We start from the raw sequence: 17,505 nt of genomic DNA, 5'->3' as shown, positions 1-17,505 counted from the left end.
TCACATCCCCCATTATTTAACACTAAATGAATTTATTTCACCCAAAGATCCAAAGTAAAGTAAACTTTCAATGCCGAACGTTTTCAAATCATTTTAATATTGAAACATTTGATGGTTTCAGAGATTTTTCTGTTTGTTTGGAGGTGAATCAAACTTTGAGATTACGATGATGATGGAGAGGTGTGAATATGAGGTAACTCTGGTGTGTACGGTCAGAACCAGTACAGTCAGAACTATGATAAGGGTTTCTGTTTTATAAACATCCCATATTTTGATGCTGCCTCCATGTGGGGGCGCTGCACACAAGGAGGGGAACATGAGCAGATCTTAACCAGCTGAAGAAGCTGTGGGGAAAGGAACTCCCAAACCTTCCTGCTAGCTTGATTTACAGTACAGACCAAAAGTTTGGACACCTTCTCATTCAAAGAGTTGTCTTTATTTTCATAACTATGAATATTGTAGCTTCACACTGAAGGCATCAAAACTATGAATTAACACATGTGGAATTATATACTGAACAAAAAAGTATGAAACAACTGAAAATATGTCTTATATTCTAGGTTCTTCAAAGTAGCCACCTTTTACTTTGATTACTGCTCCACACACTCTTGGTATTCTGTTGATGAGCTTCAAGAGGTAGTCACCTGAAATGGTTTTCACTTCACAGGTGTGCCCTGTCAGGTTTAATAAGTGGGATTTCAAGCCTTATAAATGGGGTTGGGACCATCAGTTGTGTTGTGCAGGAGGTGAATACAGTACACAGCTGATAGTCCTGCTGAATAGACTGTTAGAATTTGTATTATGGCAAGAAAAAAGCAGCTAAGTAAAGAAAAACGAGTGGCCATCATTACTTTAAGAAATGAAGGTCAGTCAGTCCGAACAATTAGGAAAACTTTGAAAGTGTCCCCAAGTGCAGTCGCAAAAACCATCAAACGCTACAAAGAAACAGGCTCACATGAGGACCGCCCCAGGAAAGGAAGACCAAGAGTCACCTCTGCTGCGGACGATAAGTTCATCCGAGTCACCAGCCTCAGAAATTGCAGGTTAACAGCAGCTCAGATTAGAGAACAGGTCAATGCCACACAGAGTTCTAGCAGCAGACACATCTCTAGAACAACTGTTAAGAGGAGACTGTGTGAATCAGGCCTTCATGGTAAAATAGCTGCTAGGAAACCACTGCTGAGGACAGGCAACAAACAGAAGAGACTTGTTTGGGCTAAATAACACAAGGAATGGACATTAGACCAGTGGAAATCTGTGGTTTGGTCTGATGAGTCCAAGTTTGAGATCTTTGGTTCCAACCACCGTGTCTTTGTGCGGCACTGAAGAGATGAACGGATGGACTCTACATGCCTGGTTCCCACCGTGAAGCATGGAGGAGGAGGTGTGATGGTGTGGGGGTGCTTTGCTGGTGACACTGTTGGGGATTTATTCAAAATTGAAGGCATACTGAACCAGTATGGCTACCACAGCATCTTACAGCGGCATGCTATTCCATCTGGTTTACGTTTAGTTGGACCATCATTTATTTTTCAACAGGACAATGACCCCAAACACACCTCCAGGCTGTGTAAGGGCTACTTGACCAAGAAGGAGAGTGATGGGGTGCTGCACCAGATGACCTGGTCTCCACAGTCACCGGACCTGAACCCAATTGAGATGGTTTGGGGTGAGCTGGACCGCAGAGTGAAGGGAAAAGGGCCAACAAGTGCTAAGCATCTCTGGGAACTCCTTCAAGACTGTTGGAAAACCATTTCAGGTGACGACCTCTTGAAGCTCATCAACAGAATACCAAGAGTGTTCAGAGCAGTAATCAAAGCAAAAGGTGGCTACTTTGAAGAACCTAGAATATAAGACATATTTTCAGTTGTTTCACACTTTTTTGTTCAGTATATAATTCCACATGTGTTAATTCATAGTTTTGATGCCTTCAGTGTGAAGCTACAATATTCATAGTCATGAAAATAAAGACAACTCTTTGAATGAGAAGGTGTGTCCAAACCTTTGCTCTGTACTGTATCTAGTTGTGGTGCATGTTTTGGATCATTGATCTGATGGTTTAATTCTTCTACAGTACCTCAGCTGAACCCAAATAAGGTTCTGTGCGTTGGAGTGGTGGTCCAGATCAGCTGGAGTAAATATTTGGGAAAATCAGAGACCAGCAGTGTTTTTTTTTTAAATGTTTGTCTGTTGGGATGAGAGGGCGACTCGGGTTTGGATTCTCCATTGTGCCTCATAGCTTGGAGCCTGCGTGATGTTCTGACCAAACCTTTGAGACGATTCCTCAGCTTGATCCTCTGACTGAGGAAAGGACAAACAGTTCTTCAAAATAAAAGCATGTGCTGTTTGGTTTATTCCAGAATATAACAGCTGGTTAACAGCTGGTTCTGCTAGTTTTTCATAAACACATTTTTATATTTTAGTGGTAAAATATAAATATTCTGAATAATTCCCAGTGTTTGTTGTCTTTACACATCAGATTAAAGGTTCATGTGTTTCATTCATAATAGAGATAAAAATTAATGACCCTCAGCAGCGTCGTGGTGAAGGAGGACCAGCTGGAACACATTAGAGACGTGACTTGGACTGAATGACTTGGGAGAACCTTAGGAACCGTGTCTTATTCTAACATGTATGTTTGTTTGCGTGTTAGAAACCACACGCTGATGTTGGACTGTTCCACCTGATCTGGGCTGAATGTGTCGTCTCTGTTTAACTGCTTAAAGAACCTGTTCAGATGTTCTTCTGATGCATGGATCATGGTTCTGGTTTACCTCTCAGGGTGTGATGAGCTTCACTTATCTTGCTTCTTCTCTGAACTTTACACTCACCTCCTGCTGCTCTCTCTCTCTCTCCTCTCACAGATGTATCTTCTCCTCCTAAAGCACAGCCTCATCTTCTGATGCAGTTCCCTACAGGCAAGTTCTCTGTCCTTTCTGGTTTCCTCCTCTTGTTTGGTTCACTCTGAGTTTCTCTCCATCTGAGTGCCAATAAAATCCATCGCACGTGAGAAGATGTAGATCCAGAGCATCTTCATTGTTGACCTTCAGCATTGTGTTTGTGTTGCATTGTGGTTCTCATGTCTGTAGACTGAGATAACTAATGATCCTCCTCAATGACTGCAGCCTAACAGTAGGATGATGGTGCATTCAATGAGGACAATCATTGTGTTGAATCATCTGACACTCTGAGCATGGACTATTGGCACCAAACCTGGAACCAGCACAGCTTCTACCACCATGTTTAAACCAGAGTGGAGAACAGAGCAGACAAAGGCTTTTATCCCTGATTGTCCCAGAAACAGAGTAAAGGAGCATTCTGTGGACAAGCTGGATTGTTCAGACGTTTCCCCAGAAGAGCTCCAAGTTTTTACAGAGATTGTTTCACACCTACAAACATCCTGCAAGCTTTAGTCTTGACCCTTAGTCCCAGACAAACCAGTCTGACAGGATGGTTAAACTACAGATTACCATAATGGCGATCCAATCAGACTCACCCAGCACGTCCAGTTGGGACATTGTTCGGACCTCTTGCTGTCCAGTGATGGGGAAGGAAATGATTGGACCTGCAGGAAGCTGGCAGGTCAAGAAAACCTATCAGTAATTTTTCATGATTTGGACCATGACCGACCAGAACATGAAATCTTGACGGGTCACAGTGTGGGTTTGCATGGAGCAGGGCAGGTCCTTAAAATACAGTACCAGGTGTCTCCACCGGTCTGGACACCAGGAGGTTCCAACATTGGCCCACTGTCCACTTTGGTCAGTATTCCCACCCACAATCAGGCAACTGGTGAATAAACTGAAATTTAAACTGACTCTGGTTCATCCGTCTGCACCCAAACGCCTCACACTGATGGTGTTGGTAGGCAAACTGGGGTTGGATGTTTTACCCAATGACTCCTCGACTCTCAGACGCTCCGGTTACTGCCTGATTAAACTATTGCTCCTGCCCAGATCCCTCCATGTCTGCGCCCTGGTTCTGGACCTGCCAGCTCCTTTCAAACAGAATCCTTTATATCCCCATCAGCAGTCTGAATGTGGACCAAATTATGTTCAATCAGAGCCAATCCTGCTAGCTTTTACCAGTCGGAGTATAAATCAATCTACTCAGAAGCTCTGGAGTCTCAGGTAAAACAGGAGCTGAAGAAAAAACATTGATTTACTTTGGATCCACCAGAACGCAGACATTTTAGAACATTTTACCAGACAGAGGCATGACTAAAAGAAGAGAAACGAACTTCTGAATATTATGCCCCTGTTGTCGGACTCTCAGCTGTGTCTGTACTGGGAGATGCAGGACTGATGGTGAATGTTCAGCAGCTTTTGTCTGGTCTGGATCTCCAGGTCTGTGAACTGTAACAACATTGAATAGAAACTGTTCTACCCAGGTGTGGCGGGCACTGTAAGGAATGGAGTATGTTTTTGATATATGTGCTGTATGCGTTCTTCCTCCTCCCTTTCTACTCAAGAACTTGGGCAGAAGGGTGACTCCCCTGCACCCATCTCTCCTATCTCCCCTCTTCACTCACCCGACTCTTTGGAAGAGCTGTCTCTGACTGAGAGTCCGAACCAGCCACCTCCTTCAGGATCTGCTGCACCCCTGGGCTCCTTCTCTATTGAACTCCCCAGTACCCTTTCCAAGGACATGCCTTGGGGGGTTGAAGAAGGCGACTCTGGACCAGGTCGTGGTAAAACTAAGGAAGATCTTCTCGATTCCTTAGCTTGTCCTTACCTGAGTTTAGGGAAAGACTCAGGGCCTCATAATCCATGTGAAGACAGTGGCATTTCGTTTTCACCCGAGGAGAAGCTTATTAGCTCAGGCAGGTCCTCCACCGGCCCCTCCCCCGTGAACCCCCTGATGATGGTTCGTGAGTCTCACCTTACCTCCTCTAACCCAACAGAGCACTGGGATTCACCATTCCTCTCATCTGAAGACAACTCCAAGGTCTCCATGGATTCCTTCACCAAGGACACAACCCCTATTTGCTCCTCCAGATATGAACCAGATGTGTGTGGTAACCAGTCTGATGAAGATGAAGACCTGATGAATGAGATGAAGAAGAACAATAACCCATTTGAAGGCTATTCCCCACTGGCTGACAGTGGCTACTCCCATTTTGGAGACTCCAAGTCTCACACCAGTGCATCCAAAATGTCAGAGAGTCCCACACCAGACCTGGTCCAATATGGGCAAACTGGAGAATCCCAGGAGAACCAACCATCCATTCTAGATGAGGAGAAACCCTTTGAGACCAGTAAGACAGCCAGTGAATCACTCATGGAGTCAATGAACAAGTTCTCCTCTGGTCCTAAAGAAGATGATGAGGAAGAAGATGAAGAGGACTCTGTTCTGCCACCATCACTTCCAGACATCCTGAAGTCTTCCCCTCTCAACCCTGACAAAGTTGATTCTGGCTCATCTGAAGGAAGTCCGGAGGAGCAGAGCCCCATCCTGGAACGCCGAATGATGGAGTCGCCCAACCCTCCCATCAACCTGTCCGCTAACAACCCATTTGCTTTTGATACCAAAGTGTCCCTGCTGAAGGAGATGACCGAGGAGATGGAGGCCAGATCTTCAGACAATACAAAGATTGAAGAAAACAAAAGCTTTGAAGGCTTCGATCTGGTCAAAGAGGCAGAGGAGACCACCCCGCTGAAGGTCAAACAAGAGGAACCTGTCCAGATTGAGCAGAAAGATTGGTTCTCAAGCAACAATCCCCCCAAAAAGACAGAAAGGTTTGAGCCGCTTGACTTCCAGAGCAAGAAGACCCCTGCTGAAGATTCAGACTCTGAGTCTCCAACCGCGGACTCCCTGTCCCCAGTCCTGGAGGCCATGGCCAAGAATCCTGCCAGCTTCCAGGTAGAAACGGAGAATAAATACTTAAAGATGGAGATGGAGGAACCAGAGGTGGCTGAGGAGGTGTCTGAGCATGAAGTCTCCTCTGAGGAGTTTGAGTTCATTGAGAGACCGCCCCGAGGTGTAATCGATGAGTTCCTTGAAGCTCTGGATACATCCAAGTTTTCCTCAGCTAAGCCTCCAGAGATCCCCATGGATGAAGATTTCAGCTTCAGTCTGAAGGACACACCTCCTGTGGCTGCAGCTCCTCCTGCTAAGATAGCCTTGCCTTCTGAGCCTGAACAAGAAGCTCCAAGTCAGAGCTCTTACCGCCTCCTCACCCAGGCCTCCCCCCAGAAGAGCAAGGCTGAGCTGGAGACAACCCCGATCCAGGCTCCCCTCACCCATCAACCCGCTGGAAAACCAGAGGAGCCGGCCACCAAGAAGAGCGTGGAGGGCAGCAAACTGTTTAAGATGCCAAACCTGAAGATAAGAGCAGGTAAAATAACGCCGTTCCTTCATGGACTCCATCCCACATCCTCCTTGGTTTCCACTGGCACCTCCATCTTCATCCACATTAACTCCATCTTCACTTTTCTTTTGTCAGCTTGACTCCATCCAGCTTCCCCTTCTTCATACGTCACCTTCTGTTCCTGCATCGACCCGTTTTGGTTCCGTTCAACATTAACTTCTGCATTTTGTTTGGCTGGCCTTTAGTTTTTGCAGCATTTTGTTCGTTTCTGTTCATCTGATCATTTAATTGCATCTTTACATGTTATAAACAGTAAGTTCACCTCATCTTTGTTCCTCCCATCCTGTCCTCCTGTTTAATCCCGACACATGTTCGCTTCCTGGTGAGCGGGAACCAGAACCGGCCCGTCCAGCTGACGTCCTGCTCTCTGGTTCCTGTGTTTAAGGGTTCTAACCACCAACTGTTGCTGCTGTTGAGTTAGACTACCTTACAGTGTGCTTTGAAATGCCCTGGGCTCTGGAAATAACTTGATCTGCAACCCAACACCACCTGAGGGGCCAGGCTCTCAGTGAAGTCCACTTTCAGTCACCAGAACCACGCCCAGCATGCATGGTTGCATCAAAAGCTGATGTTGGTGAATTCTTCTCAACAAACAGCTCAGTTCCTGAAACTTTTAGACTCCTTTTTTAAGCAGCTCAGAAAATCCCCTAAAATAGAAGTCAAAGAACTAAGTTGGCCTAGATTTAGAAGAACCTGCTGAGGCTCTGGGTGTCTCCATCAGAACTGTAGAAGGTGCTGAATCTGTGTAACCAGCTGGACTTTGTTCTGTGGACCGAGCTGTCCAGGCTGGAGCTGATGTCTGATGGTGTGTTGGTGGGTTCTCCTCCTCCTCCCTGCATTGCGACACTGGCAGCACCACAAAATGTTCTCCGACCCAGAAGCCACTCAGCAAATGTTCCTGCTTATGTAATGGGAGAGGGGGGGTGCAGCGCTGTGATAGGAGCTCAGATCAGCCTCATTGATCGTCTGCTCCCTCTCAGCCTTACAGGCAGTTTGGACCTGCTGTTTGCAACCTCATCAGAAGCTGCTGCAGCTTCAGTTTCTATTATGTTCTGGTTTTATGGATTTTGTGTTCTAGAACAGGAGGTTCTAGAACAGAAATCAGCTGTCTCCATGCATAATGCTGAGCAGGAGAGTAAAAACACATTCAGCTCTTCGTGTTCAGGAGAAACATCAGAAAACAAAGATCAGTGATCCGGTCTGAAGGTTTCTATCCTTATCAGCATGACGGGTTTGAACGGTTCTGCTTGCAGGGAGGCATCATTATATATCATAGCAATAAATTCATACACCCACACTGATACCTGGTTTCACCTCGACTACATGCTGTTTGTAGCCACCAGCAGGCTTCTCTCGTCGGACCACAGAACCGGTGGGGTTCTGGTCACAGACGGGCCAATGAGGACTGGAATTAGGCACCTGTGATCTAGCATAACGGCCCCACAGCACATTTCTGCCACTACCATGCTTGAGAGTTGAGACCCTCCACCCTGATCATCAAACATTTCTCCAGAAGACATTTAGCTGCTTCCTTCCATCCTTAGAGGACCGTTTGGGTTTTCTTCCTTGGCAAAGCAGTGGCCCAACTGGATGACCTGGAACAGACCTTAAGATCTGGGAACCTGCAGGTGTTTAAAGATGGCTCCTAAAGAGCTCCTACAGTCCTCCTGTCCTCCTTACATCCTCCTTGCCTGCGGATGGTGGTCGGAGGGCCCGGTGGTACCGGTTGTGTGGCGGCCTCGCTGCGGTCAGTCTGCCCAGGGCAGCTGTGGCTACAGTGGAGCTCACCACTGGGGACTCAATAAAGTGCTGTTCAAGGTCAGGCCATTTACTCTCTCGTTGTTCTGGGTGTGGTCCGTCTAACCGGTGCTGTCAAACTTCTCTACCAGCTTAACGTTTACAGGACTTCTCAGAACGTTCAGAACCTTCATCTTATTTCCACAATACATTCTTGTTTTTTTACTGGTTCCAGCTGTGTGCTGTATAACCATTATACCTGGAAAAAGAACTGTTCATAGGAATCGTTTAAGCCCAAGAGGAATCAGACTCCTGTTCATGAGTGGATGGGAACTTCTGATTGGATCTGGGTTTCTTATATTTCTTTCCTGCTAACTGGTCCATCCCTGGTTCTGCTGTTTATGGGTTTTTCTGCATATTATTTCAGTTTTTGGCATAATCATGTTGATCTCCAGTTGGAGGAGACTGTTTTATTTTTATGACGGTGATTCCCGAGACAGTGGAGTTTTTCCTGCTGCCTGGTTCTGATGGGATGGAGCTGCAGATGTTGGTAAATGATGTTTCCACCATGTGGTTCCTGTAGCGCCCCCTGGTGACTCCATGCAGGCATTAAGAGCACAAATCAACCAGACAGTTTTCCCTGATCGACTCGGATCGACCCGTCAGATAGTGAAAAAGCAAATTATTTTTTTCTTCATACAATACATGAGAACTAGTGCGGCCCAGAGGTCCAGTTTGATTCATTAACGGTTCAAGTCTTCTGTACACAGAAGCTACAGGCAGCAGGTTCTTCTGCTGAGAAAAAGAACAGAATCACTTCATCGGACCTCAAGGAAAACTTGAAGTCTGTATCAGCCAGGAAAGGTCCGTTTGGGTCTGAGCACATCCCACTGTGAGGTGTTGGGGTTCCTGGGTTAATCTGCTGGAATCAGATGTTTCTCCATAATCGACCTGTTGTCCTGACAGAGCAGCAGCTTTCTCTCTGATTGGGTCTGAGCTGAGTTGTAAAAGATAAATGGACTGAACTTATATAGAACTTTTCCAGTCATACAGACCGTTCAAAGCGCTTTACACTAGAGCCACATTCACTAACGCTCACACATTCATACACCGATACACAGATCGGTAGGCAACTTAAGGTTAAGTGCCTTGCCCAGGGGCACATCGACATATGGCAGGAGGAAGCTGGAATCGAACCCACAACCTTCTGATTGCAAGACGACTCTTCCTACTGAGCCACAGTCGCCTTTGAAATCTATAAGCTGTTCTGGGATCAGTTACTGGGCCTGACCGGGTCCTGCCCTGACTGCATTACAGCAGATGTTATCTGAAGCAGGTCAGAGGTTTCAGACTCATATGGAGGTGAAAGGTCACTGATCTCAGAGCAGTTCGTTACAGGAAAACTTCTTTCTGTCGCCCATTTAGCTTCTGATCAGTTTCAGCTTACTCTGCCTGAAATGGGTTCGCTTCGGTTCTGTTGGATCCAGTTTATTTGGAAAGTTTCCCTAATGGGATAGATTATACCAGAGGCGCCCTCTAGTGGACCACCTGAGAACGGTCTGCCTGAGGAAAGCTGCTGTGTTCAGAAAGCTAAAAAACTGAAATAATTTTATCTTTAAACCCATTTCACTCTGGTTCTGATGAATGGGTCCAGTTGTAAGCTTGTAGGAGCTTTAATCGGATTCAGCTTTTATTCTCTTAACCCTCTGAGCTCCACTGATGAAGGTCTGGTTTTAGCTGCAGAAATGTTTCATCATGGGAGGGGTTGAGATAAAGGCTAGAGGAGGGAGGAGGCACAGCCTGTTCTAGTCGCTGCGTCACGGTTCTGGCAGCAGACAGTCAGCTGACAGCAGGAGGTGCTTCATTCGCTGGCTGCAGTCCTTCCTCCTCCTCCTCTTCCTCCCTCCTCTGTCCTCACTGAGCCCAGCTCGCTCGGTCGACTCGCTGCCTTTTGGCATGTGTGTCTGCTGATCGGATCGGACAGCATGGAGAACAGCTGCGCGGAGAAGAAGGAGCCTGTCACCAAGCCTTGGAGAGAGCAGGGTACGCCTTTCCCCGTCTGTGTGGTTCTGATTGGTTCTGATCTAGGCTCAGAGACTCTCTGGGACCTGCAGCTTTGCTGATCCTGCAGGGATTATCATTGTTGGCCTGTTTCTGGTTGTCAGCGGGTCCAATTCAGCTCCCGCGGGTTAAACTGGGAAGTTCTGAAGGGTGTTCTGGGCCTTGTTTAGGTGTGGTTCCTGTGTGACGGCTGCAGCTCTGTGCAGACAGGACCTTTGGACCTGCAGCAACTCAGACCAAAGGTGGACAAAGAGGAGCAGGGGGGTTAATGATTGGCTGCAGAGGAGTTGAAGGAGCCTGGTTCTGGTCCAGCAGCCTCTCAGCTGAAGTCTCATTCATGTTCTGATGTTATTGCGAGCAGCAGCAACTCCTCACAGAACCAGCTTCATGGGTTTATTCACCATATGTACAGCTGGAGGTCTGCAGCTCCCAGAAGCCCAAACATGTTGAGGTTCCTCCTCCTGTCAGAGAGCAGATCAGAACATCAGTGATGGGTCTCCTGACTGACGGGTCAGCCTTCTGATCCGTGTGCCGAGTCGTTGATTAGTCCGAACAGTCGGGACAATAGAAGGTTCTTATCAAAGTTGAAACTGGATCATCGATCCATCTGCTGATCAGTTCTGATCGATAAACATCTTCCCAGACAATGACAATTCCTGTTTTTCCTTTGGGTCTGACCCACTGATCCAGGTTCTCCAGGTTCTTTGAGTCCAGGAAAAATTAAGGCATCAGATCCAAAACTTTAATGGGTTTTTAAAAACTTCAGACTGGTGGGAGTTCTGGTTGATTTAATAGAGATGGGAAAAATGTAATATTTCAGGGTTTGACCCGCTGATCATTGATCAGAACCAATCAGAACTGATTATGGGAAAACGGATCGATTCTGATCTCTGGTCCACTGAGCGGTACATCTCTAACCAGCAGCTGTCCTCCTCTCTGCTGCCTGCCTTCCTGATTCAGGAGAGCCTGGTGTTCTCCTGCTCAGATGTTTCTGCAGCTCCTCACCAGCTGTCTGAAGGTCTGGTCCAGATCCGCTGAAGTTCTGATGTTTGGTCAGCAGTTAGTTGCTTTAAAGGGGAAGTTCTGTGCAGATATCTGTGTGTGAGAGAACAATGTTCTGATCATGTGTTCTGATGGTACCATTGCCCAGCAGGAACTGTGATGCCTCTGTGTGAGTTTAAACAGACAGAAACCCAGAGGAGCGGTTCTGATGGTCAGGAGTGTGATGCTGCAGCTGCATTGTGACTCAGCACTATTTGGTGTGTGTGTGTGTGCGTGTGTGTGTGTGTGTGTGTGTGTGTGTGTGTGTGTGTGTGTAGCTTTAACTCAGCCCTTGGGTTCACTTTGGGTCCGAATCCCTCTGCAGGCTGCAGACACATGTTCTGAATGCTTGCAGCAGATGATCAGAACCAGGACCCAGTTTGGTTTCTTCCAGCCACAGAACCATTTTGTTGCCACGTCACCATGAGCTTCTGATCCAGTTGTGTTCTGAACATTTGGGCAGAGAGACAGACTGGACTGTGGCTTTTAAAGTGTTTTGTTTCTGGTTCTGGAGGTTAAACCAGAGGGTTCTGAGGATCCACTGAACCAGAAAACTCTACTGGGAGCTCGTTAATGATCTGCAGATGGAACAGAAGTTAGCTAAGCAGTGAAACCAAGTTTGCATCAGTTCCTGCTTTGGTTGGTGGTTCTGATCATCTTCAGGCCCGCTCCACGTCCTCTGATCTCCTAACAGACCATCTCTGGTCCAACCCTCCAGGGTTGACATTAGAGCGTAAGGACTGCAGCTCTCCCAGCATGCACCAGTTTCTCTTGCTCTCCTTATATGGATCCTAAGTTGGAGACAGACTGGGATTATTTTCTTTCCAGCAGGATTTGAATTTCGGACCTTTTATCTGCAACTCCTTCCTTTTATTACCAGCTTATACAACATCAGCCGATCCAACCGGGCTTATCATCGTTTTCCGCTGAGCTCTGGTCTCCACGCGGACTCCTCCTTATCAGACAGGTTACTGTCAGCGTCCTCATGCTGATCCAGGCTGTCTCATAAGGACTCGACGTCTCCTGCTGGGCAGGAAGAGGGTCCACATTTCAACTTTTCAACTTTGAAAATAAAAACAGGAAAAATGTGGCCAGCTTTTGTTTTCAGCAACCCGTTACCCTCATACGTTCCCTGATCAGGAACCAGAGTCCAGTGGTTCTGGTTCTGAACTCAGAGGTTCATCATGAAGCCCAAGGACCACAGCAGACCGGTCAGGGAGAAAGTTCTGGTTTAGTTTAAAGCGGGTTTAGATTCCTAGACAAGATCCCAAGCTCTGATCAACCCAGCATCTGAACATGGAGACAGGATGGACCAGCTGCAGACTACCAGGACATGGATGTCCACCTAAACTAACAGGCTGGGCAAGGAGAGCAATAATTAGAGAAGCAGCCAAGAAGTAACTCTGTAGGAGTTGCAGAGCTGCACCGCTCAGGTGGGAGAATTTGTGGTCAGTGATGCTCTCTACAAATCTGACCTTCATGGAGTGGAAATAAGAAAGTCCTTGTTGAAAGAAAGTCACATGAAGTCCAGCTTGCAGTTTGTTACAAGTCATCTAGGAGACACAGCAACCATGTAGAAGCAGCTCTGATCAGAGGAGACTAAGACTGAACCTTTTGGTCCACATAGAAAAGGTTCTTTGGTGGGAAATTAAAACCCAGAACCCACATTCCCGTAGTGAGGCATGGTGGTGGCAGCATCATGCTGCGGGGCAGCAGGGACAGGAAAGCATAGTCAGTTGATGGGAAGATGGATGGACCTAAATCCAGGACAATCCTGCAAGAAAACATGTTAGAGGCTGCAGAAGACCTGAGTCTGGGGTCAAGGTTCACCTTCCAGTAGGAAAACCACCCTGAACATACAGTGGTTTAGAAGCATATTCATATGTTAGAATAGTCTAGTCAAAGTCCAGGCCTACATACAGCTGTGGCAAGACTTGAAAGTGATGTTCTCAGATGTTCTCCATCCAATCTGACTGAATTTCTGTTGTTTTAGAAAGATGAATAAGCAGAAATGTCCATCTGTAGATGTTCAAAGGTGGTTGTACAAAGTTCTGACCCCAGAGGGCTGATGACAAATGTACACCGCACCTTTCAGATTCAACAAATGTTGAAAACCATGAATCCGTTTCCTTCCAGCTCCTGGTTCTGATCTACTTTGTGTTGGTCCGTCCCAGAAAATCCCAATAAGTACATTTAGGATTGAGGTTGAAAAGGGAGAAAAATAAAGTTTTCCAGATATTTCTCCTGTAATGTTAACGGTTATGTTGCTGAAATCATTCAGATACATAATTATTCATTTATTAGAAATATAAGCTCACAGTGTTATTTTTTAAAATGGGTTTAAAACTTGGCAGAGATACAAATTAAAATTCAGGAAACATTGCGATTAAAACGGTTAACTAGTTAACTAGTTAACAGTAGTTTGGGACGTTTCAGACGAATAAACTCATCCTGTTGATTTATTTAAATAATCCTGGTATTTTACAGTAATGTGATCACCTCTAAGCCCTGCGCCTGGTGTTCTAGATAATATATCAGAAATAAATCAGTAAATGAGTTAATCGTATCAACTCTGACCCCTTCATCCTTGTGTGGCCGAGCTGCGCATGTGCCGTCCCCGCCCTCAAAGCCTGATCTCCGGGCAGCTGGAGGCGGAGCCTCCGTGCTGCTGCTGGAGGCCGAGGGAGGTTCAACATGGACGCCGAGCGGGGTTAGTGAGCTTAACTGTGTCCTCTGCTCTCTGGTCCGGGGTCTCTTCAATGTGGCCGGGAGAAGCTGCGGGTGGAGCGGGCCTCCTGCGGAGGTCATGCTGGATTCTGCGAGGCTCGGTCCCGGTGGTGAGATGAGGTCCTGGTGTGAGGTGGGGGTCTGTCAGGGAGCTCTCCGGGGGAGTTAGGACGGAGGTGAACGGGTCAAACGGGACTAGAGGTGACCCGAGGCGGCGGTGAAACCAGATCTGTGACCGGGCTGAGGGCGCTGTGCAGCGGGCTCTATTTTTAGCAGCCTCCGGTGCTGCTGAAAGCCTCATACCATATGTAGGCAGGCGGAGCTGCCTCCTGGTGCTCCCACAGCTCCCAGTCCGCCCCAGCTGCTGGCCCATCTGAGAACATGGCTGTCCGTGTAAAGCTAGCACAGTTAGCCTGCTAATAGCGCTGGAAACAGCGGCAGGTTTACCGTTTCTGATTTCATTTAACACGTTAGTCACGTTTAATTTAAACAGAGAACCTTTAAGCGACTGTAGTTTAGCTTTAGTCTGAGTTTAAACCTGGGGAGCTAAACTCTGAGTTTAAACCTGGGGAGCTAAACTCTGAGTTTAAACCTGGGGAGCTAAACTCTGAGTTTAAACCTGGGGAGCTAAACTCTGAGTTTAAACCTGGGGAGCTAAACTCTGAGTTTAAACCTGGGGAGCTAAACTCTGAGTTTAAACCTGGGGAGCTAAACTCTGAGTTTAAACCTGGGGAGCTAAACTCTGAGTTTAAACCTGGGGAGCTAAACTCTGAGTTTAAACCTGGGGAGCTAAACTCTGAGTTTAAACCTGGGGAGCTAAACTCTGAGTTTAAACCTGGGGAGCTAAACTCTGAGTTTAAACCTGGGGAGCTGAGTTTAAACCCGGGGAGCTAAACTCTGAGTTTAAACCTGGGGAGCTAAACTCTGAGTTTAAACCTGGGGAGCTAAACTCTGAGTTTAAACCTGGGGAGCTAAACTCTGAGTTTAAACCTGGGGAGCTAAACTCTGAGTTTAAACCTGGGGAGCTAAACTCTGAGTTTAAACCTGGGGAGCTAAACTCTGAGTTTAAACCTGGGGAGCTAAACTCTGAGTTTAAACCTGGGGAGCTAAACTCTGAGTTTAAACCTGGGGAGCTAAACTCTGAGTTTAAACCTGGGGAGCTAAACTCTGAGTTTAAACCTGGGGAGCTAAACTCTGAGTTTAAACCTGGGGAGCTAAACTCTGAGTTTAAACCTGGGGAGCTAAACTCTGAGTTTAAACCTGGGGAGCTAAACTCGGGGAGCTAAACTCAGAGTTTAAACCTGGGGAGCTAAACTCAGAGTTTAAACCTGGGGAGCTAAACTCTGAATTTAAACCAGGGGAGCTAAACTCAGAGTTTAAACCTGGGGAGCTAAACTCTGAGTTTAAACCTGGGGAGCTAAACTCTGAGTTTAAACCCGGGGAGCTAAACTCTGAGTTTAAACCTGGGGAGCTAAACTCTGAGTTTAAACCTGGGGAGCTGAGTTTAAACCTGGGGAGCTAAACTCAGAGTTTAAACCTGGGGAGCTGAGTTTAAACCTGGGGAGCTAAACTCTGAGTTTAAACCTGGGGAGCTAAACTCTGAGTTTAAACCTGGGGAGCTAAACTCTGAGTTTAAACCTGGGGAGCTGAGTTTAAACCCGGGGAGCTAAACTCTGAGTTTAAACCTGGGGAGCTGAGTTTAAACCCGGGGAGCTAAACTCTGAGTTTAAACCTGGGGAGCTAAACTCTGAGTTTAAACCTGGGGAGCTAAACTCTGAGTTTAATCCTGGGGAGCTAAACTCTGAGTTTAAACCTGGGGAGCTAAACTCTGAGTTTAAACCTGGGGAGCTAAACTCTGAGTTTAAACCTGGGGAGCTAAACTCTGAGTTTAAACCTGGGGAGCTAAACTCAGAGTTTAAACCTGGGGAGCTGAGTTTAAACCTGGGGAGCTAAACTCAGAGTTTAAACAACAGTGGGCTGAAGTTAGGATGTGATTCAAAGCTTCATTAAAGGGACATTCTGTTGTTTTAACGAACCGGAACCACATCACATCATCTCCAGTTTAACATCTCTGAACTTTGACCTGCTCGTCTGGATGGAGTTAGTCTTTGCTTTGCAGTTTAAGGGGTTTAAAAAAAAAACCTGGAGAACATTTAGTCCAAACTGGGTAAACTGGGGTCAGGAGGCTGAAGTTGGAGTTTGACACCAGCTTTAAAAAGGGACGGTTCACATTTTTACCTGCATCACAACTGAATCCCTAAAGTGGGTCAGAACTGAATAATTCTGATTGCGGCCTTTAAAAACACTACTTCTGATTGGCTAAATTGTTGCCGACACCGAGCTGAAATCTGTTTTCATAAGTGAAACAAAAGTCTTTGTTCAGCTTGGTTCTGGTTTGACTGGTCTGTGTGTTTTTACTGCAGAACTCGGGTCAGATTCAACAGAACCATCTGGTTTATTGTGCTGGTTTTAGTGGCTTCTCAGAATGTTCTGAGCTGTTTTACATCAGTTTGGATCAACCCTGTACTTATAATCAGTATACTTACAGGCAGAACTTTATCACCACTCAGCTGTTTGGGCTTTACTGTAAAATCACAGATGCACTAATTTAACAGCCAAAATATTTTTAATGACACATCTCTCCAAGACACACACAAGTTTAAGGGTTAATCAGGTTTGGACCCTCTGAGGAGGTAAATGATTAGATCTGGGACACCTCACAGGTCCAGTTTGGACGGCAGGTCGGAGCGATACGGAAATGATTCATTGTAGCTTCAGGGGAAAGTTTAGGATTCAGAAAGGAGCCGCATTCCTCAGTGGGTTTCCTCCTGCAGGTGCAGTCTAACACACACACACACACATCAGTGTAGGAGGAAGGTTATTTTAAAGTGACATGGTCACTGCAACTGTGTGGCAAGGAAACAGGAAGTCTGAGTGTGGTCGATCCGGTCGGTCCGGGCAGGAATGAAGCTCCAGGTAAAGGTTTCTCCTCCACAGTCCCTCCTCCTATCAGACTGCAGCTCAGGGTTCCTCAGCTCACCAGGTTTCATTAAAACATGAAGGGGCGTAACTGGCTGGCAGATCTCAGGTCGGACCTGCAGCTCTCCAGGACATGAGCAGCTGCTTGGTTCTGTCTCTGCTGGACTTATCGCCGTCTCTCTTTCCTGCAGTGGTGGAGCTATTGTACTGGCGTGACGTGAAGACGACGGGTGTGGTGTTCGGCGCCTCCTTGCTGCTGCTGCTGTCCCTAACGGTGTGCAGCATTGTCAGCGTGTGCTCCTACATCGGCCTGGCTCTGCTCTCCGTCACTATCTGCTTCAGGATATACAAAGGAATCCTGCAGGCCATCCAGAAGTCCGATGAAGGACATCCGTTCAAGTGAGTCCTACCGTTTAGCTCCGGTTCCGTCCGGTCACAAATGGTTCAGATTAGGTTTATTTCTTACATTAAAATTGGCATTTATTGTTTTCCATCAAACACATAAAACCGAAGCATAAAGGGATTTTCTGTGTGACTAATTGATAAAAGAGGCCATTTTGTCAGTATTTTCACAATAAAAGCCTAGAATG

The 17,505-nt window shown here is 46.6% G+C and overlaps 1 protein-coding gene and 1 long non-coding RNA gene across 7 annotated transcripts in view; one reads left to right on the top strand and one right to left on the bottom strand.

Moving 5' to 3' along the window:
* The window catches only part of LOC124859109 (reticulon-4-like), a 28,763-nt gene that overhangs the window by 6,108 nt on the left and 5,150 nt on the right, over positions 1–17,505 (top strand). The window contains exons 2-4 of one of the 6 annotated variants that reach the window (XM_047351637.1): positions 2,865–2,918; positions 4,472–6,337; positions 17,107–17,314. In XM_047351637.1, coding sequence (XP_047207593.1) covers positions 2,865–2,918; positions 4,472–6,337; positions 17,107–17,314 — 2,128 coding nt within the window. Of the gene's footprint in view, positions 1–2,864; positions 2,919–4,471; positions 6,338–9,981; positions 10,151–13,764; positions 13,920–17,106; positions 17,315–17,505 lie in introns of those variants that run through there. The other 5 variants (XM_047351639.1, XM_047351640.1, XM_047351642.1 and 2 more) reach the window with 5 other exon arrangements.
* Positions 13,926–17,100, bottom strand: LOC124859111. Its single transcript, XR_007036014.1, has 3 exons — positions 15,642–17,100; positions 15,238–15,426; positions 13,926–15,196 (listed from the first exon to the last, which is right to left on the bottom strand). It is a non-coding gene; the product is annotated as an uncharacterized LOC124859111 (long non-coding RNA).

Source organism: Girardinichthys multiradiatus, chromosome 22 (genome assembly GCF_021462225.1).
Source record: "Girardinichthys multiradiatus isolate DD_20200921_A chromosome 22, DD_fGirMul_XY1, whole genome shotgun sequence".
Taxonomy (NCBI): domain Eukaryota; kingdom Metazoa; phylum Chordata; class Actinopteri; order Cyprinodontiformes; family Goodeidae; genus Girardinichthys; species Girardinichthys multiradiatus.
Note: the sequence above shows the minus strand (reverse complement) of the source record. Positions and strands in the feature narration are given on the sequence as shown.